This window comes from Carassius auratus, chromosome 3 (assembly GCF_003368295.1).
Source record: "Carassius auratus strain Wakin chromosome 3, ASM336829v1, whole genome shotgun sequence".
NCBI classification, from domain to species: Eukaryota; Metazoa; Chordata; class Actinopteri; order Cypriniformes; family Cyprinidae; genus Carassius; species Carassius auratus.
The window spans coordinates 1,798,684-1,824,031 of record NC_039245.1 but is presented as its reverse complement, the minus strand read 5'-3'; the positions used below and the strand labels follow the sequence as shown (position 1 = coordinate 1,824,031).

Here is a 25,348-nt window from a genome sequence, read left to right as displayed (position 1 = left end):
GTGCCACTTAATATTTTTGGGGAAACCATGATACATTTTTTCAGGATTATTTGATGAATAGAAAGTAAAAAAAAAAAAATTTGAAACATAAATATCACTTTTGATCAGTTTAATATTTTAGCTTCACATGATCTGGATTTATTTATTTTCATTTATTTATTTAGAAGTCACTTTTATCAAAAGCAAATTGTCTATATGCTGTTAACCCCATTTTTTTATACCTATATTTAGATAATAAGTCAAAGAGGGTGTTAAATATGTAAACGGTGTAAAATGGCTCTTAGTAATGATCCGTTCTGCTCTTCTACAGGTTACGCCCTATAGATGTGGAGTTCATGAGGAGACTGGGGAAGATAGTGAGCATCGTTCCTGTGATCGCCAAGGCAGACACACTTACTCTGGACGAGCGGCTAGAGTTCAAACAGAGGGTGAGCTGTCCGTCATCAACACCTGCGCGCAGAACTTCACTCACATTTGATGATATGCAGACACAATCGGATTCACCCCAATATATTTCCCACCCACACAGAAATATTCAGCCCTTTGCATAATTGAGGTCATGAATATGGATGACCTGCTGCTGAATGCTGGAACTTTCAAAATTCACAGTTCAGTTGTGTGGATTAAAAAAAGTGAGATGGACTGAATAGAGCGAGAGAGAATCATTGCATTCGAATATCCAAAGGTCTCTTGGCATGTGGCTGCTCGCTCTGGGTTGGAAAAATGAATTGGCCATGCTAAGGTTACAAGCAGTGTTTGCGACATCTCCTTCGGGAGACGGTCTCTACTCTTGACTGATGTATAGCTACTACTTCGGCCCGGACCACTTGGCATCAGTTCTCCCCTCAGAGCGCTCTTGGACAGCTCCGACGGCATGGACCGCAGGGCCAGAACGGCCCCCGCACGCAGTGTGTCTCCTATCAATATACACCAAACAACACTCCTAATGATGTACTCTGTCATTTCAGTCCATTATCCAGAGCTGTCTCTCACTGCTCAATAGCCCGAGCAGAGCGCCATGCGGGGGCGGACGTCACACTGTGCTCAAGATATCAATCGCTGATATCATATCCATGTACAACAGCAGTACTCCAAAATCCTCCTCCACACGAACACAATACAGCAAAGGCATTAATGTCTAATGCTTTACACCTCAGGCCAGAAATTCTGGGTGTGAGGGGCAGGGGAACTGCATTTCCTGGTGAACTTTACTGTGGCCTCTGATCTGCTTGAGGGTTGAGATTTAGACTAGTAAAATACAGTATGAAGAGCTGGAGGGAGAGAAGCTGCTGTCATATTTCACCCCCGGGGTGATTGTGTGGTTTTTGTGTACGTGTATGTGTGTGTGTGCGGTAAATTGTAAAAATCAGTCTAAATCCATCTAACTGGAAGCTTCTGTCTGCAGATAAGACAGGACCTGCAGGCCAACGGGATCAGAGTGTATCCACAGAAAGAATATGATGAGGACGCTGAAGACCGGATACTCAACGATAAGATTAGGGTATGAAGACTCTACTTTAAGAATGTATTGCTGTGCTGTGTTGACATAAATTTTATTTTTTAGAAACAAACATTGTTTTAGAAACAAAATTATAACAGAAGTATCATTTTGAATCAAAATGAAAATTTGCTGAAAATGTACTCGTCTTTGGGCCATCCAAGATGTAGATGAGTTTTCGTCTGAACAGATTTGGAGATAGTGAGCATTGCTCATCATCATGGATCCTCCGCAGTGAATGGGTGCCGTCAGAATGAGAGTCCAAACAGCTGATAAAAACATCACAATAATCCACACAACTCCAGTCCATCAATTAATGTCTTGTGAAGTGAAACAAATCTATTATTAATCATCGAAAAATTCCATCCCCTGTTGTCCTCTCACATTGAAACCGACATATTTGTTTGGAACTGTTTTGGACTGTTTTTGCTTGTAAACAGAGCTTGATATGGATATTTCACTCCTGATTCTAACAATATGATATTTTCTCTGGAGGAAAAAAAAAATGTATGGATAGATTAATTTTATTTGTTACTTATATGCATCTTTTCACTTCACAAGATGTTAACTGATAAACTGTGGATTACTTGTGGATTATTGTGATGCCTTTTCAGCTGTTTGGACTCTCATTCTGACGGCACCCATTCACTGCAGAGGATCCATGATGATGAGCAATGCTCACTATCTCAAAATCTGTTCTGATGAAGAAACAAACTCATCCAAATCTTGGGTGGCCTGAGGGTGAGTACATTATCAGCAAATTTTCATTTTTGGGTGAACAGTTCCTTTAGTTGCTTTAAGTGGATTTACACTTTGTCCTTAATTAAATTTTGAAGTATGGTGAATGTTTCTTGTAGGAAAACATCCCCTTTGCTGTGGTGGGAACAGATAAAGAACACCAGGTGAATGGGAACAAAGTCTTGGGAAGAAAAACAAAGTGGGGGATCATCGAAGGTGAGAGTCTAAAGACATCGTCTGCTATGATTTGCTGGTCACTAGTAATTTATGGTGTTTTGGATGCTGGTGTCTCCGCCAGGCTTCTTAACTAGTTTCGCCAGAAAGATTGTTGCTTGTCTTCCGTGGAACCCATGCTGGTCTTTTCAGCAGGGTAACTGTAACAATTGTCAAATCTAATTGTGTCATGATGGCTGACAGACTTCAGATGCCAAGATTGTCTGTGATTTAGGTTAGTCAGCACTGCCATCAAGTGGTGTGTGTCGGAAGTACAGTGAATCCTGGACCAAATCATTAACCTGGCTTTTGTATTTTGTTTATTTCAGTTGAAAATGTTGCGCATTGCGAGTTTGCACACTTGAGAGATCTTCTTATCAGGTAAGTCATATTTGCAAGTCTTCAAATATCATAACAGAATGATATTAGCATATGGCAGATGACCTTGCTATTTAGGTAAAATGGGAGCAGCCGATAATAACCCTTACAATCCGGTTGCCAGGTTTAGATGATGCAGAACATGCTCCTCTTGAACGTTGTTTTTAAAATATAGTCCAAATGGCAAAATCATTGGCATCCCATACTAGTTTCGAATCAAAAATTAAATTAACAAGAAGGCTGACCTCCTCAAGAGTCCCAAACTGGTGCAATTACCCAATGTCCAGCATGTCAATTTCTGGCTCAACTAATGTTTTTAGACATTCCCATCTACCCATAACAAAGCAAATACCAAAGGAATGCCAACTGAATTTATGTCATAATCATATATTATGATTTAATATCATATTTAAGAACCAATCCTACTGGGAACAAACTAAAATCTTCTATTAAGTGCATGCTGGATAGACTGATTTTTCAAAATATATATATATATATATATTTTTTTTATCCCTTATATAATTGGTCCAAGTTATGAAAGAATAAAATGTAAAAACAAGTTAAACAATGGATTGGTCAACAGATGTCAGTGTTTCATGGAGTTAAAACTGTTCTGGTCACAAACCATTGCTTTTTAGCCTAAACCAGCTGAAATGGTTAACAGCTCAGGGAAGCGCCAGCTGAGTTCATCCTTTACTGTGAGCTCAGTAAAGGACAGGTAAATTACGGAGTCTGATCAGGTGAGGCCAGGTCACAAAGCCCCCGCACGGTAACTCTTGGATGGCGGCCCGTTGACAGATGGTATGCGAGTGATCCCCTGCTGAAATGGGAAACAAGTGATGACCGTTATAATGGTCCACATTTTTGAATCGCCTTTCACACTTTTTGATCGGCCTCCCGCTGAAGCAGAAGATGAAATTACACCAGGAAACACCAACCGAATCACACAAAGGGGTCATAAAAAGCTGATGTAGTCAGAAAACAATTCAGTTCCGCATAAGAGAATGACTTTTATTTTACACTGTGCATATTTCCCTAAGGGGATGTTATTGTGGAATCAGAATTGATATCATGCTCTACTGCGCTCTATTTTCAAGGTCCCACCTGCAAGATTTGAAGGATGTCGCTCACAACATCCACTATGAGACCTACAGGGTGAAAAGACTTAACGAGAGCAATGCAAATGGAGTGGCGCTTTCACCTTTGACCCTGGAGAATGGTACCCTAGAGAAGAGCGATACAGAGAGTCACCTTTGAAAGGGAAGGAGCGTGTGCCCATCTTTCGCCCCGTCAGAATGGGAGAGATGAACATTTTACTTCTAGATTGCCACAGTTGGAAAATCGACACGCTTGACTAAAGACATTTGCGCTTACGCGTGTAAACTTCATATACGAGTCTATTTTTGAAATGAATCTATATTGTGGGAAGGGATCTGGGATGAATTATGGGTCGAATTGAACCTGGTTTTGGCTAAGAGAAAGTTGTCCTCTATTTTCCTTGCTCTTGATATCTTTGATCTGTGATCTGCCGAATGAATGGCACAGAGGGTTGGCATGCTGGAAAATGTGTGTGTTCCTGCACGGCTGACACCTCACAGGATGAGAAAATCCCATAATCCCTATCCGGGTTACTGCACCTCTACATTTACACTGAACCAGCAATGTGACATTCTCCTTTTGATCTTTATTTTCATAATTATTTTTGCATTTTTTTTTTTTTTTACAGCAAAATATGATCTTTCCCCGTACTTTTGTAAAAGAAAAAGGAATCTTTGGACAAATATTGTTGTTACCATAGCTGCTTTGAAGCTGAAGGTGTTTTCTTAACAGATCCTTAAAGAGTTTCTTACTGCTATCCATAAATGGCTGCTGTGATTGTAGCAGATATGTTGATATAATGGGAAATATTTCAAATATAACCTTTGACCTTAAAGGTCTGGTATGAAATGTAATACTTTTGATCATTTCTAATGCAGAGATGGAGAAAGGAACACAAGAAAGTCGATTCTTACTGAGGTTTGCCGTACAGTAACAGGTCAAGTTTACAGTTCTATGTAGGGATGTTTTTCTTTCACTAACCTAGTTAACTTGCTGTTGAAAGGTACACGTTGTGCGGTTTACTTCTCTCCACTGGATGTCAAGAGTCCATCTTTCCCTTTTGCTTATCAAGGCTATTGTACATAACCATAATGTGTTCTTATTTTCTATCACAGTATCCCATTTTTTACTCCACATGTATTAACAGCATCATCATGATTTCCTTGTTACTAATATTACTATACATGTCAGCACCATTGATTTGTGATTAAAAAATTGCCACCGTTCAATATTTTTTGTGGAGCCACTGATCAATGCTTTTACTTTCATGGAGACTGTCGTAATATTGTACACTACCACTCTAAATTTTATATATATATATATGAAATGGCAATGCTGCATTTTCTGAAGCCATTACACCAGTCTTTAGTGTCACGTTATCTTTTAAAAATCATTCCAATATGCTGATTTGGTACTTATGAAACATATTATTATTAGTTAATTAGTTTTATTATAAGTTGGAAATGGTTGTGCTGCTTAATGAAGTCTGGAAGTGTTGTTTTATTATTCTTTAATTAATAGAAAGTTCAAAAAAGGTCAAGAAAAAGAAATATTTTGTAGCATTCAAAATTTAAGTCATTACAAATGTCTTTACTGTCACATTGGGTCAATTTAATGAATCCTTGGTAAATAATATTAATTTCTCAAAAAAAAAAAATTACAGACTTCTAAATAGTAGTGTATGTTCATTATTATGTTTATGTGATATTTTACAATGTCTTAAACTCTACTGAGGACTGAGAGTTAGACCGGTGTCTTTCTGCATTTAAAACCTTAATCACACCTCAACAGTCACTTCACCTTTGTTCCAGTTTATTCTTCTGATGTCCTCACTTATTTGTGTTTTCATTATTTGTGAAAGGGTGCCAACTGAAGACCTTTTCTTTTCGACTTGCTTCAGGAGTGTTAACATCAGGCCAAATTTGCCAAAATCGCTTACTTAAGACTCTTATATAACACATGCTTATAAAGCAAAACCCTCAAACGCCTGATTGAAACATCTTTCATCAAGCTCTGCGGGACCGGTTTTTGTTGACCTGCAAATCACAACTAAGCATTTCTTCCTTTCTCTAAGCCTTATTCATAAAAAAAAAAAAGATCCCTGTAGTCAAAACACTTAAAACAAACTATGTGTCTCAAAATAGGCAAGGTAAATGTGTGTGTCTGTGTGTGTGTGTGTGTGTGTGGATGCACATCCACAAAGCAACATTCAAACACACAGTAATAGCTGACAACATGTTTTAAAGGAATAGTTCACCAAAAAATTTCAAACCAGTCATTTATTCACCTTATCACTCATATGTGTTGTTCCACAGAAGCAAGTCATACAGTTTGATCATTAAATACATTTTGGGGTGAACTACGCCTTTAACAACTGAATGTCAGAGAAAATTAATGACGCAAATATGGTGCTTATTTTGTACAGTTTTTACTAAAACGGTGCAGACTGGAACCAACCAACTGAAAACAACGACGCTTGTCTGACAAGGCACTGCAGCCATGAGATGGAGTTCATAAAACTTTGTCTTTTTTCTCTTTCATTTTGAAATCAACCACTACAACAGTATTTACAGAAAGAAATGTCCCCTAAAGAACCGAGAACTGTGACACGCCCATGTCACGCCGGAGAAATCAAATACCAAAGAAATGAGAGAAACATTTTAGATAATAAGTGAGGCAGATATCTAACATTGCTCATTACGCTGTTGAACCACAGTCGCCAAAACCAAGTGTTTGCACCAGAATAAAAGTCACTGTTGCGGACCCTGTATGAATGTCAAAAGCATTACTAATATTGTTTTAGTATTACATGTACAAGTACATACAAAGAGCCAACAAAAGAGCTGTTTTCTGTTGTTGAATCATGTCGTTGTCAAATTTTATAAAAGAAACAATCCTGACATATCTAATTTGGGAAGAGTTTGAGGAACAGAGGATTAATTCTATTCGCTCAACAATTAAAAGCGCCAGACATTTAGAGTTTAAAGCAAGCTGGAGGGTGAACAGAAACTGCCAACACACTCTGAATGTTGTAAGCTAGTAAAACTCCTTCAGAGAGCAAGAATAGAGAAACACTATTCATGGAAACTGGCCTTGAAAATGGATTCAAATTACAGCGTAAATCAGACAGAAGCACTCCATATCTGCCAGCCAGATTTGTCTGGTAAGAAAGCGAAATTCACACAGTACCAGTGTTTCATTGACTCGATCACACGAGGAAGGCAGCAGGCCCAATATAGACGCACAATAAACATCTGTCAATATTCTTGCATTTAGCCCGTATTAACATGTCTTTGATATTAGCTCAATGTACAAAGTCAAACAAGCTTAAGTCTTATATACTATCGATTGCTGATGTTATTCATCGCTAAAAGACATTAACCTTTTTGCATATCTTGCCTCTTTTCTTGACCAGGTTTCTCTGCTGACTCTTTTCGCTTAAAGCGTTATGGACGTGCACGCTGAAACCTTCATATAGATGTCCTCGACGTATTAATATATATTTACAGATTACAGTGGGGTTAGTGCAGGAGTTATTATTTAGGGTTCTTTAGTGTGAAGAAATTCCCACACACATAAACTCTCATTCTGTACAAAGAGGGAAAAGGCTCGGTTTGGAAGTGAAAACAATAGTATTTATACAAGATTAATACAGTATCTCTGACAGTTTCATACAGTTTTCCTCAAATACTATGCAATGCCTTAGCAATATATTAATAGTCTCTCTTAATTTCATTCATCTCAAATGGTTCTGTTTCTGTTATATGGAAACATAGGAAATGAAAAGCGCTTCAATGGGATTTCTTTCAGAACTTTGCTATGGAATAAAATCTGTTGCATTCTTAAAAGACGATCGAGTTTGTGTAAATACTGCAATATGTGTTCTAACAGTTATCAGGATACCTCAAAGAAAAGAAACTAAACATAGCTACAATTTGAGTTTAGGCATATTAACTGGTACAGAATATTTAACATCCAGTCCTGGACACAATTCCAATTCACTTTTCTAGACTTTGTGACAGCGTCTCTCACCAACAAAACATCCATTTTACAACCGAAAACAAAAGAAGTGAAGTAGATTTGCCATTAAACAAGAGTAAATGGGTACCACCAGGTTACGGTAAGTCAGCTCACTGTCAAGGCCTCTGTCAGCAAGTTACTGCCCTTCTGTCAACTGTGTCAATAGTCTGCCCACCAAAAAACAAAAAAACGTGCCTCAGAGACTGCAGTTATTCTAGCCGGCGAAACCATGGTTTTTTTTAAAAAAGAAATCAACTCCAATTTCCATAGTAGTTCTTGTCTCCTCAGGTACTCAATCAAAAAACATGTTCTACTTCTAAATAAACCATGTACAATCTTCGTAAATGTAATAAATAAATAAATATGTGCATCGTGTCAATAAATTAACCTACTACCAATGAGAAGTAAAAGCAAATAAATACATAACAACTTCAATGGTCCAAAAGATAAACTCACACAAGGTAGTGAGATTAAAAGTCTCAGGGGATCTAGCCTGGATAAGCAGCAGCTGCTAACCCTGATTAACCCCCATTAAACAGATCACTATATACAAGAACTGATCGACTGTCTGAGGTGAGGGCTAATGTTCATGCTAATGTGTCTTTTAGTAGATAAAATCTGTTATTTTTAAATCCCAGATAATTTAGGGCGGGATAGGGTATATTGGAATTATCCCGGCATAGTTTCCATCTGTTTCGTTCTACACTTTTTTTGGAGTAAGATTAGCTTCATGTTTGAATCATAGAGGTTTATAATAATTGGAGAAAGTGAGCAATCAATTAGACTTCGCTTTCACCTCAGCTGTAGACAAATTAAAAGCTTCTTATTGGCAAAATGTTTCGAATTATTCTTTGGAAAACTGAATATGGTTCTTCTAAGCAATCGTTCTAGGAACGGTTGTTTTTAAAAGATAGTTATTTAAGTCAACATATGTTGCTAATTTTGATGTAGTTCAGGCATGTACCATCAGGGGCGCTAACCAGCCAAACGCGTGGTTTGAGTGGGTCAGAATGCCTGAAATTTCACTCGTTTTTTTTTTTTTGTACAATTTCCTGTATAAAAAAAATTGGCGAATTGTATGCACTACTACCATATCTGCCCACAGATGATAATATTCAGAGGTAATCACATTTCACTAGTTAGAACTTAGAGGTTGCTTTTAAATAAATTATTCCCCAATCTAAGACTCCAAAATTGTGCACCATGCCATTTATTCTGCCACTATCTGAGATGATCTGAGCAGCACATTAATCTCCTGAGAGAGCAAATGCAGGGTTTGCTATGGGGTTTGGAGTGGGTTGGTAAAGTTGGATTCTGTGAATTCCCCTGCGGACCTGTATTCCACATACCCAATTATACAATGAGGTAGGCACCACAGATGAGCACAACTGAGAGGGTGAAGAATCAGCACCTCTGAAAATAAAAAGAGGTGCTACTAATCTAAAAGCAGACATGTGGGTATTGCTTAATGGGAAAGCAAAACAGCTAGATGAAGAGAGACTACTGTAATGAGCTTGTGTGGGATGTTTGTGATCACTTTAATTACACTGGCCTGCCTCTGCATTTGATGAAAATCACTGTAAACCGTATTCATCAGATGTATTTAAAATCACTCGGGCTGAAAGAGAAACTGCACCCGTACTGTAAAAAACTATGGTAGAACTGCCATGCTGTCCGCTGCTGTAATGGTTTGGCCTGGTGACAAGTAAGCAATGACGTGCAGTTTCAGTCTGTGAAAGGCTGTCACATGGCCCAGATGCATTATGGGATCACTCAGAGATCCCATCTTCTTTTAAATCAGGATTAATATGGAAACCTGCACATAAGCCACTAATATCAATTGACATCAAAATGGAATTAAAATAAAACGGGCAGATGAAAAAGCCAAGCTACCTTTTGTACAAACCACAGTCCCTCTGAACTATATTAAAATGTATGAGCAGTTCCAATCCACCCTGCTCTCACCGACTCATAATTTCTGGAAATGTCTTTAAAAGAGCAATCTGCTGCGAAAAATAACCACCTGACTCCTGAATATGCTGGTTCCTTTCAAAGGACAGTACCTCAATACTGTACCTTCACCGTACCTGGATTTCCGTCTTATTCAAAGTGTCCGAAACCTCGATCTCATACCATAAATGTTTCACAGTAATCCTTATCATCAAAAATAATACTTAAAAAAATAATATTTTAAAAACAAAACAAAAAGATAACTGAATGACAAAAAGCAAGTAGCGTTGATGTGAAAATCTACATAGCTGTTCATCTCAATTTTTTGTTTCCTTGATAAGACACATAGATGGAGTGGTAGCACATCTGAGGGAAGTGAGAAACCTGGATGCTGCTGGACAAAAGTGAAGAGACCCTGTTACAGTGGCTCCTTTTCCTCATTCGTTCCCTTAAACATTACGGTTCCTCTCTACGTTTCCCTGGATATAAGAGAGACAGCTCAAACAAGCAGCGCACACCTTTGTCACTTCAAGATAAACGGTTTTGAATGAGACATGGAAGCTAGTCTCAACATGTTTCATGTATGTGTGGGGGCTGATTCCTATGTGTCATGTTATTTAATGAAAGATCTAGCCTCTGACCCACTGCGCTTTGTACATGATCCCTCTCGCTTGTCAGTCCAGGCCCGTTCCGACCTTTTCTTTCAGATTTCCCTTTTTATCTTCCATGTCAATCATACCTATTCACCCCTCCAGAAAATCAAAACAAAAACAAACTCCCATTCAGTTTCTCTCGTTTATTCTTCCTGTGGGTCCAGGATGAAGTTGGGTTTATCATCAGTCTGTAAGAGGAGGTTTTGGTGATGTGGTGGGTGCTGGTGCCCATGAAACACTTTGCTCTACTCGATGACCATGCAGCGCGGCACATGCTGGGAGTAGTATTTGAAGAGTTCAGCTGTGGCGCCCGGGCAGTTGGTCAGTTCCAGCTCCTCTAGCTCCTGCAGTTGGATCAGGCCTGATAGGCCAGTAGTGGTCAGCAGAGGGCACCCTAATACAGAGGAAACAAGAGCTGGTCAAATACAAACACTAACTGCCACCTCCACTCAACTGCTAACTTCCTGTTTATAATGCTGTGAGACAACAACACAGATGATGATTCCCAAACAGAGAGATGGCAGTATTGCTTTGGTCTGGATGAAGGGATACTTGAGCCCTTTGAATGAAGATATGCAGGAAAAACAATTGGGAAACACTGGAATAGAAAATATTCATGCACAGCTACTGATGGAACAGGCAGATATTTATGATCCGCAAATGTAATTTTTGAGGGATTAACTGAGATTTCCTCCATAGCATAATTAATCTCAGGTATTCATAGAAACAATCTATTTCCAAACATACAGTGTTATTTCATCATAGCACTTTATCAGGATCAGCACTTTCAGAGTGTTTTTACCTGCTAGAGAGAGAAGACGAAGACTCCTCATGCCATATAGATGCTGTAACCCAAAGTCTTGCACCTAAAAGCACACAGCAGGAGCTGACGTGAAATTTCAAGCAGTTTTGGTGATGTGACATGCTTTAAATTATCTAATATATACATTTCAAACTAATTGTGATAAAAGAGTGGTTGCACTTTATTTTACAGTACGTGTACTTACATGTACTTATAGTGTACTTACAGTGTATTTATCTAAGAAAGTTCTGGTAATACAAGGTAACTACATGGGGTAGGTTAGGTTTAGGGGTAGGTTCAAGTTATTACATAGTTATTGTAATTACTATAAAAAGTACATAGTATGTACATGAGACACAGGACTGTAAAATAAAGTGCTACCATGGATAACTTTCTTATCATAATAACAAATTGCACAGACACTTACCTGACAGCACCAGCGCAGGTAGAGGCTTCTCAGAGTTGACATGGTAGATAAGTAACCCAGGCCTGTATCTGTGATCCGCACACACCTGGATACAGACATATAAAGAACAGACATTTTACTTCTGGACTTGACTGTGATAATCATTCTTTCCATAATGTAGCAAAATATCATGGTATTATTACTATCAGATAGTATCACTGTATCATAGCACTCAATGGACATTGTTATAGAGCAAGGATTTTAAATATTGTAGTATGTCGTTGTTCTTTAAAACCGTATGTGGGCATTCTGTATCAATAAACACCATGATGTTCTGACACTTGTCAGAATAGCTCACTATCTCCTTTCTTATTGACCAGGCAAACTATCTGTAGAAACACATCAGTTTGTGTTGGTCTAGTTTATTTTTCTATTTATGTAGAAAAAAGTCTAATGACAATGGCAAATAGTTATAGGAACTATCCAGCATACAGCATGATTGCGAATGTTTTTATACAGCAGTTCAATAAACAAGACGTTTATATTGAGTAACTTACATTTTAGACACAATATTGGCAGCTACTTAATCTATTTCTGCTGTTTAGATGCAAAGGCTGCAACATACTGTGGTTCGATTTCTAAAAGGATTGTTTTGTTCCTAAATGAATCAGCGTGTTTGAAAAGTAATTTGCGGGATATATTACACATTACTTTCAAAACCCAAATATCAGCTAGTGAACTTATATATTGGTTTCTTACATTATTACATTTGATCACAACATTTAGTCCCAATGACGCTCTGTAAGAGGAAATATCAGCAGGATTTACTTTACGCTCTGTACTGTAAACTCAGCACACTCACCGGTCCAGAACCAGCTCCTCCAGCTTGTGTAGGTCACAGGCGATATACTCCAGGGCCATGTCAGTGATGCGGGGGCACCAGGACAGATCCAGACTCCGGAGCTTCCTCAGATTCTCTGCAACCAACTCCACACCATCGTCGGTGATCTTTGAGCAGCCTGACAGGCTGAGGGAGGTGAGGTTTGGCAGGCTGTGCACCATGTTAACTACGCCATGGTTGGTGATCTCCCAGCAGGAGTTCAGACGCAGCGTGTGGGTGGTGTAGCCTTGCTTGGCGGTGAAGTAGGCCATGGCTGTGTCGGTCACATGGTAGGCCTGCAGGTTGAGCTCCGATAGGTTGGGAAGGAGCTGAGAAATGGCGGCGATGGCATCGTCTGCCACGTTGATGCAGTCGCTGACACTGAGAGAGGTAAGCCGCGCATTCAGGCTGGACCACAGGCCGGCTTCTGTGAAATCATTGCAGCCGGAGAGTTCAAGGTGCATCAGACCCTGCATCTGTTCCAGCATCACCTGAAGAGTTCAAGATGGAGAAGAAATAATCTATCAAGCTTACACACAACTGCAAATGTGCTTCTAGTGCAGTGCACGTTGTCCAAAGCTTAATGAACATTCAGAGCATTATGCTGGAGCAGAGGTTTTCAAACAGTTCCTGTAGCCTCCTTGGCAATGCACAGTTTGCATGTATCCCTCATTGGACAGACCTGGCTCAGGTAATGGAGTGCTCTACTAAGCAGCCGATGAGTCTATTCAACTGGATTAAATAAGGAAAACATCTAAAATTTGCAGTGCTTGAAAGGCTCCAGAAAAAGATTGAAAACCCATAACCTTCCCATATTGTTAGCATATGGTTCCCACTTAGTTATTTCTTTGTAAACCAACTCCTAACATTGTTGGAATGTGGTAGGCAGGACTTTGAACTTATACACAACAATCTCTCTTGGCAATTTTTTTGTTTTCACCATAAAATAAAGTGTTCGTAAAAAACAACAGTGTTCGGTCTCAACTATTTTGACGCTCCAATACCGACTCAACAACGACAACAAACTCAATTCTTGGAATTATTGAGAAAAGTGGAAATAACCTGGTGGACACTAACTATTACAGTACAATATCAAAGATGAGTGACATACAGTACATGTGTTGCTTACTGTTAGTTGAGCCAAATCATTATGTCACAGAAAAGATTATAATTAATTAGACCAGATTTCAGTCATATGTCTGTTTGGCCAGATGTGTAATTACTATATTTTGAAAGCGATTTCTGATTCTTTTGAAATTAATGAGGGACATAATTATTAAATGTCAAAATTATTTCCTGTGGTAATCAACATTATGATAAAAAATGCTGTTAATAGAGCCTTTAACATTTCTTCAATGCCACATTCTTACATTAATAAAACTATACAAAATAGAAATAATAATAATAATAATAATGGTGATTGAAGGTTGGTATCTACAGCACTTCCAAACTTTTGTCTTAAAGAAACTGCAGATTATTTGATCTTTTCTAATACTTGGCTGATTCCTAATCAGGGGTGCATTTACCAAAAGCAACTATGGTCACAAGTTCTGTTGTTATCAGTAGAGATCAACTGAACTTGCGACCATAGTTGGCTAACAATGCATTTGGAAAACGCACCACTGATTGATGTACGCTGGGGAATCTGACTAAATTCCTAATCTGAAAGATTCATAAAGCCCTTTCTGTTTCAGTTAAATGCAGGTTATTAATATAGATGGTACAAAATATATTTCCAGTGCATGGCCCAATTAATGTAAACCTGAATATCTAAGCCAATTCTTTGGGATTAACAACAAATATTTGCATTGAGATGGTCCTCAGCTAATGGACTGTGTGACTCCACTGACCTAGTTACTGAGCCAAAGAAAAAAAGGAACAATGTGCAGATTTTCTGTTTTTAATCACTTAAAGGTTTCAGGGACATCTTATATTTATAATAAAGGGAACAACGGCTAAGACAAAATGCAAATGAAAGAGCTAATTTCAGAAAGAAAAACAGCTCTTGAAGGCAGGAGTCTGCTCTCTTATTGAGCGCTTGGTCATGACCCAAGCCAGGCCCAGCCCTAATAATTCACAAACAAGCCGGAGGTGCACAGTCCTCTCTCAGACAGAAGAAACTCCACAGCCTCTATCACTGCACATGTTGGTTTGCAAATCTGAGTTGAGAAAGCTTGGATGCCGTCACAAACAATTTGAGAGTTCACCATGGCAACAAAAGCCCTGTCCAAGAATAGCAACAGCATAGAGACAAGTGTGATGAGTGTGATCATTGCTGTATGTTCTTGCAAAACACAATTGTTTCTAACCATGTGTGTAAGATGTTCCGACCAAATTAGCATCCAGCGAATTATTTAATCATACTTAGGGGTGGTGGGTAAATGTACTCATTTATCAGTAATCATAGTTCAACTCATGTTTGAAATACTACATTAACTTTTCATAATTAATCAGTAATTTAGAAGTAAATATATTACAAATGGACCTCTTTCACTCTTTGTGTTTCCAACGTTTATTTATATTTTCATAAATGGAAAAATGAAATGTGCATTTTATAACTATGCCAGCCTAATAAATTCTCTCTTCTGACCAAATAAACAATCTCTAAATATTTATTTTCATTTTTTTCTTTTGCCATTGGAACAAATTTGAACGTAAAAAGTATATATGTTGTAGTTTCCATTTACTACTATTGCAGTTTATCATGTATGAGCACTTCTGACAACCCCAGAAATGTAAAAAGAGTACATTAAATTAAAATTCATTTTATTGAATTTAAACAAAAAATCTGAATATTGCAAAGCACAATGTTAGAATATTCCTAACACAACAAACTTGCCATTATTTAGTTGGAAGCAGTTTGCAGTGTATTATTTATTTATTGTATATACTTTTGGTATAAATCTTTACCTGATAAATAGTCGATAGATTTTGACCATTACACATTACACGTTTTTTTTTTTTTTTTTATTGCTTGAGTGTCAAATAAAAGACAGCATGTCAACCTGGAATCTATAATTACCTCAAGTCCCGCATCTGTTATAGTCGACCTCTTTAGACTGACAGACTTGACTCCCTTCTTCGACAATGGATAGTTGTCAATGAACTCACAAATGTCCAAATCCGAGACCCCAACCAGACAGAAGGACTGGAAGCCTCTGAGAGCAAAAGCCTGCAGACTGACAAACTCCTTCTCCCCATTGGGCAGGATAGTGTAGAGTTCCTTGGCATGTAGAATGGGCGTCACACCTTCCCAGAACATGGGCTGGTAGAGCACTTTCCGCCATGTCTTACACACCTGTGCCAGAATGCACTTTTCTGCTGTGGTGAAGTACCATAAGAGTCGGTTCAGCACCTTCTCATCCAGCACCAGTTGTCTCTCCAACAGGGGCTTGGGAAATTGCCGGAGGGTGGGTTTGATGGCAGTCACAGGGCTTGTGTCCAGGTCGGGACCCAGCAGTGAGGCTGCTGTGGGCAGGGGCTCTAGGTGATAGGGCAGGGTAGGGGGAGGCAAGATGGTGGGTACGGAGGATGACTGGCACAGGCGATTCTTGGCAGCTGGAGTGCCTTTAGTAATGCTGGCTGAACCGAGGCCATTGGGCTGGGGGGGAAGCTTGACCATACCGTTCCGAGTCACACAGGGAGACTTGAGGTCACTGGGAGTGGACATATTCAGCATTGGAAGCCTGTGAATAGACCAGAGTTGAATTATAACATGTCTTGCAGTATTTAAAAATATATTATTATGATTAAAAAAAATAAAAATAAATTCACACTATGCATAAATGTGATCACAGCTCATCATAAGTTTGCCATAGTTTTTCCAGCGACAGATTTATACTTGCCCAGCCAACATTTTCATAAATTGCTAAATATTTTTATTCATGTTTCTCTCTTTCACTAAATGTTACATTTTCTTAAGGTTTCTATCATTTTGTTTTTAGGGCCAAAAGAGAAGACAAAAAAGGACAAAAAAAAGCAAAATAAAAAACTGTTAGTTTGGTAATTGCTTTTCTTTTTACACTTTTAGCAAAAAAGCACTTTCGCTGCATTTATATTTACAAAACATTTAATCAAAACAACATCCACCATATTCCACACATTTTGTAAAGGCTTAAGGTTTTTTTATAGCCCCCACTGTAGCTTAATATTTGTAACAGTAGACGTAGATTCAAAGGTTTGGTTAACACTGAACAAACTAGATTTGTGTATCAAATCTGATCTTTAAGACTGTCTAATCACTGTTATTTAGCAAGTAATTGGATCCGCTTGTTCTATATCTGATCGATTGCCATAGTAAGAACAATGATATTAGCTGTTTTTGTCTACAGGCGCTGATAGTAAATGTCTGTATGGAAAGAGTGAACAAACCTAGAAATTTGATCTTTGATACACGTCTTGATAGTGAACTCAGGAGATGCATGACATAACATATGCGTCAACTGCTTTACTGTATTTCACACGTTACTGCAGGTGTTCATGTATGCACTCTCATTATTTATTATTCCCAATATAGTCAGATCATCAGCTCATTGTATGCGTTGAGAGTGAGAGAAAATTAGTAAATTAAACTGCAGAATAAAGCACAAAGAATGAACAAAGAAAAAGACTGAACATTCAGTGAAACAGAAACAGTGATAGAAAAATTAACAGGACTGAGAACTGTTCTAAGAAAGAAAGTTGTAGAAAGTGACAGAAGAATATACTCTGAAACAGAGCCACCTTTTCAACACACTGGTCCACCTTAAAACCTCCATGCAGGTGTGCGTGCTCTGTGTACTAATACTTCAAGTGTAAAATCTCAATGAATGTACCTTGCTTTCAGACATTTTTCTCAATAAGCCCTGCCATGCTTATCGCCGCAGCTCAAACACTTGTGATTTTGAATGCAGAATGATTATAAACAAAGGAGATGGATTTACATAAAGAAAAGTAAAAATGTTGATCAGTGTTTTGACTGAATGACCACTAGACTTTCACAGAAGAAACACAATCTAGGTAAAACCTATGCAAATTCACAACTCATTTCACAGCTTTTAAAAACTAGTGAGGGGCGGGGGGATACATCTAATTTTTTCCTTAGGAAACCAAACACCAAAGAACAGACCACAAACCCCATTTCTACCCACACTTTAGAGGTTGAGCTTCCTAAGATTGTATCTGATCAACAGAGAAGTACAGTAAGTGCTTATGCAAGAACTCACAGAAAAAGATCACAACTACAATTTTTTAAATAGTGATTCACATCTAGGGTTACTTAAGCAATATTTTGGCTGGTCCTCACTTTATGGCAACTTTTCAAAGAGGTTAATGTGGGGTTAGGCACTTAGTTGTCATGGTTAGGGTGAAGGGCCAGGGTTTGCATTGTGTCAGTGAATGTCCTTAAAGTTGGCTGTACAAGTGTGTGCGTGTGAAAATAATTCAACATAACCTTGTTTTTATTTGTTTTTTTGGTTATTGTGTTAATATGTTCAGTTCCTATTTGAGAAAAGAAAACAAATTGTGTTCATTTTGAGTTGGTTAATTTGTGTGAATGACTCTGAGAATATATGTGCACTTTTAAGAAACAAGAAAGGTTGGGCCTTACTGGTGGGAATGTAGGGGTACACAACACAAAAAAGCTTTGGGAACACTGTGTTAAAACACAAATGACTTCATGTTAAATGGTAGTATACAGAGAGGGAAAAAAATGGCATGCAGACAAAAATAACACCCAAAATTAAAGGGAACTTTAAGTATCTCAAATAGCAGACATCTACGTGACATGTATAAAGAAAAGTGCAGCTGGTGGAAAGGGTAACAGAAAGAGAGAGAGAAAAGGACTTGTTAGTGCAACTTCAGCACCAAGGAGAGCAACTGAACTGCCTGATGAAGCACATCAGAATGCCATCAGCTACACTTCTGCACTGCAGATGAGCGCTTTGGCACACCAAGATGTGTTGTGTGGGCAATGCAGTCGAGAGTTCTTAATATAGATTGGAACCATTCAGAAAGGGCTAGTGGTCTTTTGTAATGGGTCAAATCAACACTCATTGGGCCAGAGATGTGATGTCAAACCATGTGCAGCAAATGTTTGAGTGGAGAGCGACAAGTGATATATATATATAAAAAAAAGATAGCTGACATATTTTGGATGCTATGCTGTCTTTACCTTCCATTTCACCAAAAAAAAAAAAAAAAGGAAAGTGCAATAAGAGTTGGTGTGTGTTTTACCTCACAATACCGTAGTGATATTCTTTACCAAAAAACATATGTATATTAAGAATTCTCACAATAACCAGAAAATGTATTCACTCACACAGGAAGTATGTTGGATTAGATCTGTGTTAAAATAACCAGTATATGTTGGTCAGCAGTTCTCTGACACAGTGACCCCTCGGTGCAAAGGTCTAACTATAAACTCTGGCTGTGTGTGCGTGTGTAAAGTGTTCTCATATTTCAGTCAGTGGGCTTTTATACACCAAAACCATATTACATAAAGGCTTTCAACACCTTATGTATATCTTTATGTAGCTGCTTGTCATTACAATTCTTAAGGACTATTTAAAATTTAGATGCTGAAGCCGTGTGGTTCTTCTCTTCACATCCTGCACTAGAACAAATCAGTTCAGCTGTCACCCCCATGAAGAATTAAAAAGGGGAAGTAGCCAGGGAAAACCTCCAGAAACACAGTAAAGCTGCAGTGTATTTGAAAGGGAGACATGGAAAGGGCATGGCTGCTGTCCAGATGGGTTCAAGGCAGTTCATCTGGATATACAGAAGGGGGAAAAAGCACCTCTTTAAATAATTAGGCAGGGGGTTGAGAGCCTTTCTACTTTTCCAAATAAAAGTGCCACATGTATAGAATTTATTTCAGAATCAAGCTAAGAGGATTTGAATAGTTAGAATTAGTTTATAGAAGATAAATTAACTACTTGGTTACAAATAGATCAACTACTGTAAATATCTAATTAAACTTGTTTGTTTAGCTTATTCTCAATCTTTTAGCTCTGGATAGTAAATACCTTTGCAAAAGAATCTATAATGACATCAAAATAAAGACTATTGGGTCAATCCCAAATTCAGAAAAATGTCTCGGTACAACCTTATTTTTTAAGGATGATTATTGTCTGTTTGTGGCCAAAATGAAAAAAGAAGAAGAAAAAAAAAACTGTACTCTGTTGAAAATAAATATAACAAATTAGTATCAAATGCTTATGCCTTGAAGTTGTAAATAAAGCAAATATTGCATAAGTTTGTTTTACAAGAAAACACTATTTCAGTATTTCTGTCACTTCTTTGTTATTATTTGTGAAAACTTTCACCACCTTCTTTTTTCAGTTTATATTGTCTTCCAAAGTATGTGGCAAAGAGGTCTTTTTTGGAGCTTGAAAATATTGGGTCCCACCAACTTTCATGATACGAACAAAAAAAACAGCTAAAACATTCTTCAAACATCTTCTTTTGCATTTTGCAGATGAAAGAAAGTCATGCAAATTTCAAAAACATGAGGGTGAGTAAATGATGGACTTTGAATAGTTCTCAACTCATGGAGATGTCTGGCCTAATGAACATTTTGTTACAAGGGAACTGGTCTGCATCACTCGGGGGGCAAACCACTAAAAACTTTCCAGAGCATATCCCCAATAGTTGGCAGTGAGATTGCATAGAGTAAATCCGTTCTCCTCTCTGCCACTTTGAAAGCCTTTTCAGTTTGCCTGCAGGCCCAGCCTTTACCCATGTTGTTTGGATTTACTGACGAGACACACAAGCCATATGACAACAAACAATCAGAGAATGGAGACCCGGCACTTTTGCCACGGACAGATGTGCGGTGCATGGCACACAATGAGAGTGGGGGATGGGGCGTGTGGGAACAGAGGAGATAGGATAGTGAGAGCTCCTTGGAGTGGACAGGATTGGCAGTGGTCTCTTTGAGAGGGATTTGCATGTTCAAAGCAGCCCTGCAATCTAGTCGTGTTCTCAGCGAGAGGTGGCTGAAGAGCACTTCTGAGACTTCCTCAACTGAGTTTAAATTAAGTTTCGGAAGTCAGATGAAGTTGAACTGAGTCTTTGGAAGTTTGTAAGTGGGACGACAGAATGAAATATGTACTCTCTGAGCTATGCTTCCACTCTACCAATACAGTCTTTACAAATTATATTTATGTAAAAAGAAAATCTGCACCTGTGTCTGTTTTGTCCCTGGAATTGCTGCCGCTAGCTAATGTAATGGTGCTCAGAGCATTTAAAAATAAATAAGGATTGAAGTACCGTCTCTAAAACAGAGAAGGAATCAAAACAGCATCTTATCTAGATTCACAAAGTGCCAGCAGAAGACTTTAGGTTGATCTCAGACAGCTTGAGGTGTTCCATGTGGGAAGTCAAAACTGTATAGGTTGGAAAACAGCAGACTTGGTAAGAAACTGATAAGGTAGTCACCAGCTAAAGAACGATAACTATATTAGTGTCCACACCAAAAGTGCATTCTGTTTAAGCACACACTGCATTAATGTCATCTACCACTTAAAATACTCAAGCTCTTTAAAGCTGGTGGATTCTTACTGTCAGGGTTTTTAACGTTCATCAGCTGGAGAAATATTCTAAAAGAAATTTCAACAATATCATTCCTCTGTGTTGTTTTCATTATACAGCTGTGCTATTCTAATTATATTCTCATGGAATTAGAACGGTTATTAAAACTTTTTAGTTATCGTCCTGGGGGTGTACTGCCCTTACAACTGACCCGAAGAGAGGGGGATGCTCCATATGAAAGTGAAGATGTGTAATCTACACTTTCTCAGTGAGGATAGTGTATGCTACGCTGTCAACACTGAGTGGCCCTCCACACATGCTCACTTTCACCCATGATATTAGTTACTGTTGTAGCTATTACTGGTCTTATTCCCGACCAACCAATAGAGAGAGATCTGTCACTGCTGATGTTTATGCAGATCTCCAATTTAATATTGTCAGAGCCGACAGCCTGAGTCCTGGCTTCTGATACTTTTCCTGTTAAGTCTCTGCTGTCCTAAATAAAAACAATAATGCTAAAAATAAATCTTACATTTAAAAAACAATTAAGAATACTGAGCAAAGGCCAGATTTATGTACATTGAATAGTAAAGCACATTGCATTGTGGGATACAGTATTCTGTGCAGTAAGCTCTGTTTATATTCTGCTCATTACTGGCAAATGCATTAGGTCATCAAGGTATGCGATACAGGAAATATGCACACTTACAACGGTAATGGTAAGAGTATTATTATCGTACACTTTTCTAAACATAGCCTAACTCTCATTAACTCACTAATGTTTTTAAGTTAGAATAGTAGGCTTAATCACCCAGGGTCTTCCAAGCTTCTAAACAGCTTAGGAGAATCAATCCCTGCCTAGACTTTTTAAGAAATCCAAACAGGCCTAACAGTTGAGCTTGTACAGTGAGAGGTCTTCATTTTCAGCCATAAGCACGTGCTTTGAGTGAAGCTTTATCTCTCAGCATCATCTCTTGAAGATACACATTAACAGGAAGATTCACTTAAAAAAGAAAAATTCTGTCATCATTAAATACCATTATGCTGCTCTAAACCTTCAATTTACTTTAAACATATGCAAAAATAATACGTGTTTGGCGAACATGAGTAAATGATGACAGAATAAACATTTTGGGGTGAACTGTCCCTTTAAATTCCTGTCGTCGTATAACACTGCACAGAGAGCAACCTTGGCGCCAAGCGTGGAATCATGCAGTTGTCTAAATATGATCAGACACTCTACAGGGCCTTGTGGCGTTGTGTAAACGCCGTTGCATTTTATCGATCGAAACATTTGCATGTTACATCACGACAACCGCGCGAGACGCGGAGGATATCGTTTGCATCTCCACCTCAAAAGACGGACAGGTGACGTCATGTACATGAGGAATATTCAGCAGCGAGACAAAGGCTGTCTCAAAACGTAGTGAGCTGCCTACCTGGGTATCACATGAATTTATCGATAAATTATTTAAACAATATGAATTTAGTTTAAAAGCTTGAATTAAGTTTATTTTATTACCCTTTCTCAAATAGTATCCTTGTTTTAAGCATAATTCTAACAAACTTAGGGGAGGTTTAGGTGAAACTTGTCAGTGGGGAGCAAAATGTATTCGTAATTTAAAGGAAAAATAAAAATAAAATATTTTTAAATGCGTTTAGATGGTTTTACTTGAAAAAAAAAAAAAGCCACTGATAGGAGAGGGGAAAAAATAATAGAAAATATTAGTTGCAGTGTAAGGTTGCGTGCAGCATTTTAGGCAGCATGCGTCGATGATGTACAAAAATGCTGCCTAGGTAGGCACCACACTAGGTTTTGGGACACAGCCAAAGACATGAACGTTCACCCGAGCGGTAATAATGTTGCATTCTGGTTTCCTTGTCCTTTCCCATTTTTTAATCAGCGCTATTGATCCTCTTCCTATCAATGCTTGTTCTCCGATGACAACACTGTTATTAACAGTCGCTGATGTCGCTTGAATCCTTTGCGTCAAACGCCATCTAAGCTTGATCAAAACATGCATTACATTAAATAATAATCGACTGTATTAATAGTCGATTCTCTTACCTTTATTTCACATGCAGCTCACACGATCCTTAATCCATAATAAATCAGATATTGCTCCCTGACTCGATCGCGTTTCCCACAACGTTGTAGGACGCATGAGGGAAAATAAATAAATATACCAGTGGCAGCAGCGGCAGCAACAGCCCTGCCCGTTATTTCCTTGCGGAGGTGATGCTAATTTGATATGTCGATGTTGCCATAGAGATGTAAACCTTTCTCAGTACCAAACCCGTAAAATATACCGTAATAATACTTTACATGTGTATAGAAGGAAATATTAAACAAGTAAATTAATGCCCTAGCCTAAAATAACAACCCGTTCATTCTGTTTCCCAACACAAAGCTTGCCTCCCACTCGCTGTCTCTTTCTCTCTCACATGCACACGCACACAAAACAGACCAATCCCATTTAAAGAGATAGCAGCAAAAATATCAATAATGCATCGCTTTGGGCTGGTGAGCATTGAATGTTTTGTGAGCATTGGTTGAACTCTTCCGTCAGAGAAAGATGAAGGCATTGTTTAATTATGTAACCACATATTTTTACATGCGTTTCGAAGATGCATACATGCATAATATATTACACAAAGGTACACAGTGCTGTTAATCTTCATATGGCAGGTATTTCTATACCTTAAATTTGTTTGGCTGAAAAGCGTTCCATGAGTGTTGATATTTAGTATAGTAATCAATGTTCAATGTTGTTGTCCATCTGTCCATGTTCATGGACTATGTATGTGATAGATGTGGAATTGTTAAAGGCACTGTCACATTAAGATAAAGGTACAGTCACATTAGCAAAATGTAAATTTCTTGTTATAAAATGTTCAATATCTATTGTCAATAGTGTAGCTGTATATATATATATATATATATATATATATATGGTATATATGTGTGTGTGTGCATATATATATATATATATATATATATATATATATATATATATATATATATATATATATATATATATATATATATATATATATATATATATATACACACACACATGTGATTACATTGGATTGATACATGTGACTAATCCATGTAAACCTGTTACAGGATCTGAGTGGGGAAGTCTTTCACCCTTACATGAAATTCAAGTTCAGGTTCCTACTGAAATGTCTGGAACTCTAGATAACAGCTGCCAAAATTCGCTCAATATCACTAAAGTGAACCACAATGTAACACATCAGAAATTCTTTGTAAAATGATCAAATAAATAAATAAATAAATAAAAAGTATTATGTGGCCATACTGTATGTGTATAATACATGTATCTGCATTGAAATTAATATAACAAAATTCAATAAATTCCAGACCAGTTTAAGTTTGTGCAGTGATTCTTTGGCTACTGTCGGAACTGTTTTCATAGGCAGGGAAGAAATATATAAAATAATTTTGCTCAGTGCAGTGCTAATTTTTTTTGAATGACCGATTTTGATTATGATTTCTTTCTTTTTTTTTGGTGGGGGGGGGGGGGGGCTGTCATCTGAATCTGTCGTTTTGAACTGATTATAAATGTAACACTTTGTGTTATATTAGTAACTTAATATTTAAGCAACTAATGCATGTTTTGGATCATTTAAGAACACTGTGTTGTGTGCTTGCAGATTGTTTGACTTGCAGAATGCACACTCCAATAAGTCATTTCAGTATTGCCTAGAGGCATAGGATGTATCCGACGCCCATTTTAGCTGCCATTACATAACTCTTCATACTGACTCCATTGCTCAGCCAAGAAGTCTGCATCTCCTGCAGCAGTTGTTTGGATAAATGTAATGCTGAGTACCAGCTAAACCCTCTCACAGACCGCTTTACACCTTTTCAGCAGCAGGTCTGTCAAATGGTTGCCAGTGAGCTGCAGCGTGGGGCAATGTTCGGCCGCAAGAATTCTTCGGTGCTACCTTTACTCGTTATGCATGCTGAGCGCATCCCGTGTTAGCCTCCACATGGAGTCAGAGAGCTAGAGAGCTATCTATTTATAGCCTGCTCACTTGCTCCCACCCACTCCCAGCCTCCCTCATTGGACAGAGCCTGCACAACAAATGAAGAAATCCTATATGCCTATTAGGATCCTACTCAGTCCTTCAGCATAAATAATGGAGGGATTTTGGTGTGGGGAAAAGAAAT

General features: G+C 38.1%; 2 protein-coding genes across 4 annotated transcripts in view; one reads left to right on the top strand and one right to left on the bottom strand.

Annotated features, from left to right (window-relative positions):
• The window catches only part of LOC113042962 (neuronal-specific septin-3-like), a 59,688-nt gene extending 54,529 nt beyond the window's left edge, over positions 1-5,159 (top strand). For all 3 annotated transcript variants that reach the window (XM_026202008.1, XM_026202019.1, XM_026202012.1), the window contains 5 exons: positions 311-428; positions 1,406-1,501; positions 2,356-2,452; positions 2,779-2,830; positions 3,925-5,159. In XM_026202008.1, the coding sequence (XP_026057793.1) occupies positions 311-428; positions 1,406-1,501; positions 2,356-2,452; positions 2,779-2,830; positions 3,925-4,084 (523 nt within the window). In that variant the 3' untranslated portion in view covers positions 4,085-5,159. The remainder of the gene's footprint in view (positions 1-310; positions 429-1,405; positions 1,502-2,355; positions 2,453-2,778; positions 2,831-3,924) is intronic.
• Positions 5,160-6,826: 1,667 nt separating this feature from the next.
• LOC113042955 (F-box/LRR-repeat protein 16) lies at positions 6,827-23,586 on the bottom strand. Its single transcript, XM_026201996.1, has 6 exons — positions 23,216-23,586; positions 15,659-16,322; positions 12,619-13,127; positions 11,778-11,862; positions 11,351-11,414; positions 6,827-10,942 (listed from the first exon to the last, which is right to left on the bottom strand). Exons 2-6 carry the CDS (start codon positions 16,313-16,315, stop codon positions 10,794-10,796), a joined length of 1,464 nt encoding a protein of 487 aa, XP_026057781.1. The 5' UTR covers positions 16,316-16,322; positions 23,216-23,586; the 3' UTR covers positions 6,827-10,793.
• Positions 23,587-25,348: the final 1,762 nt, after the last annotated feature.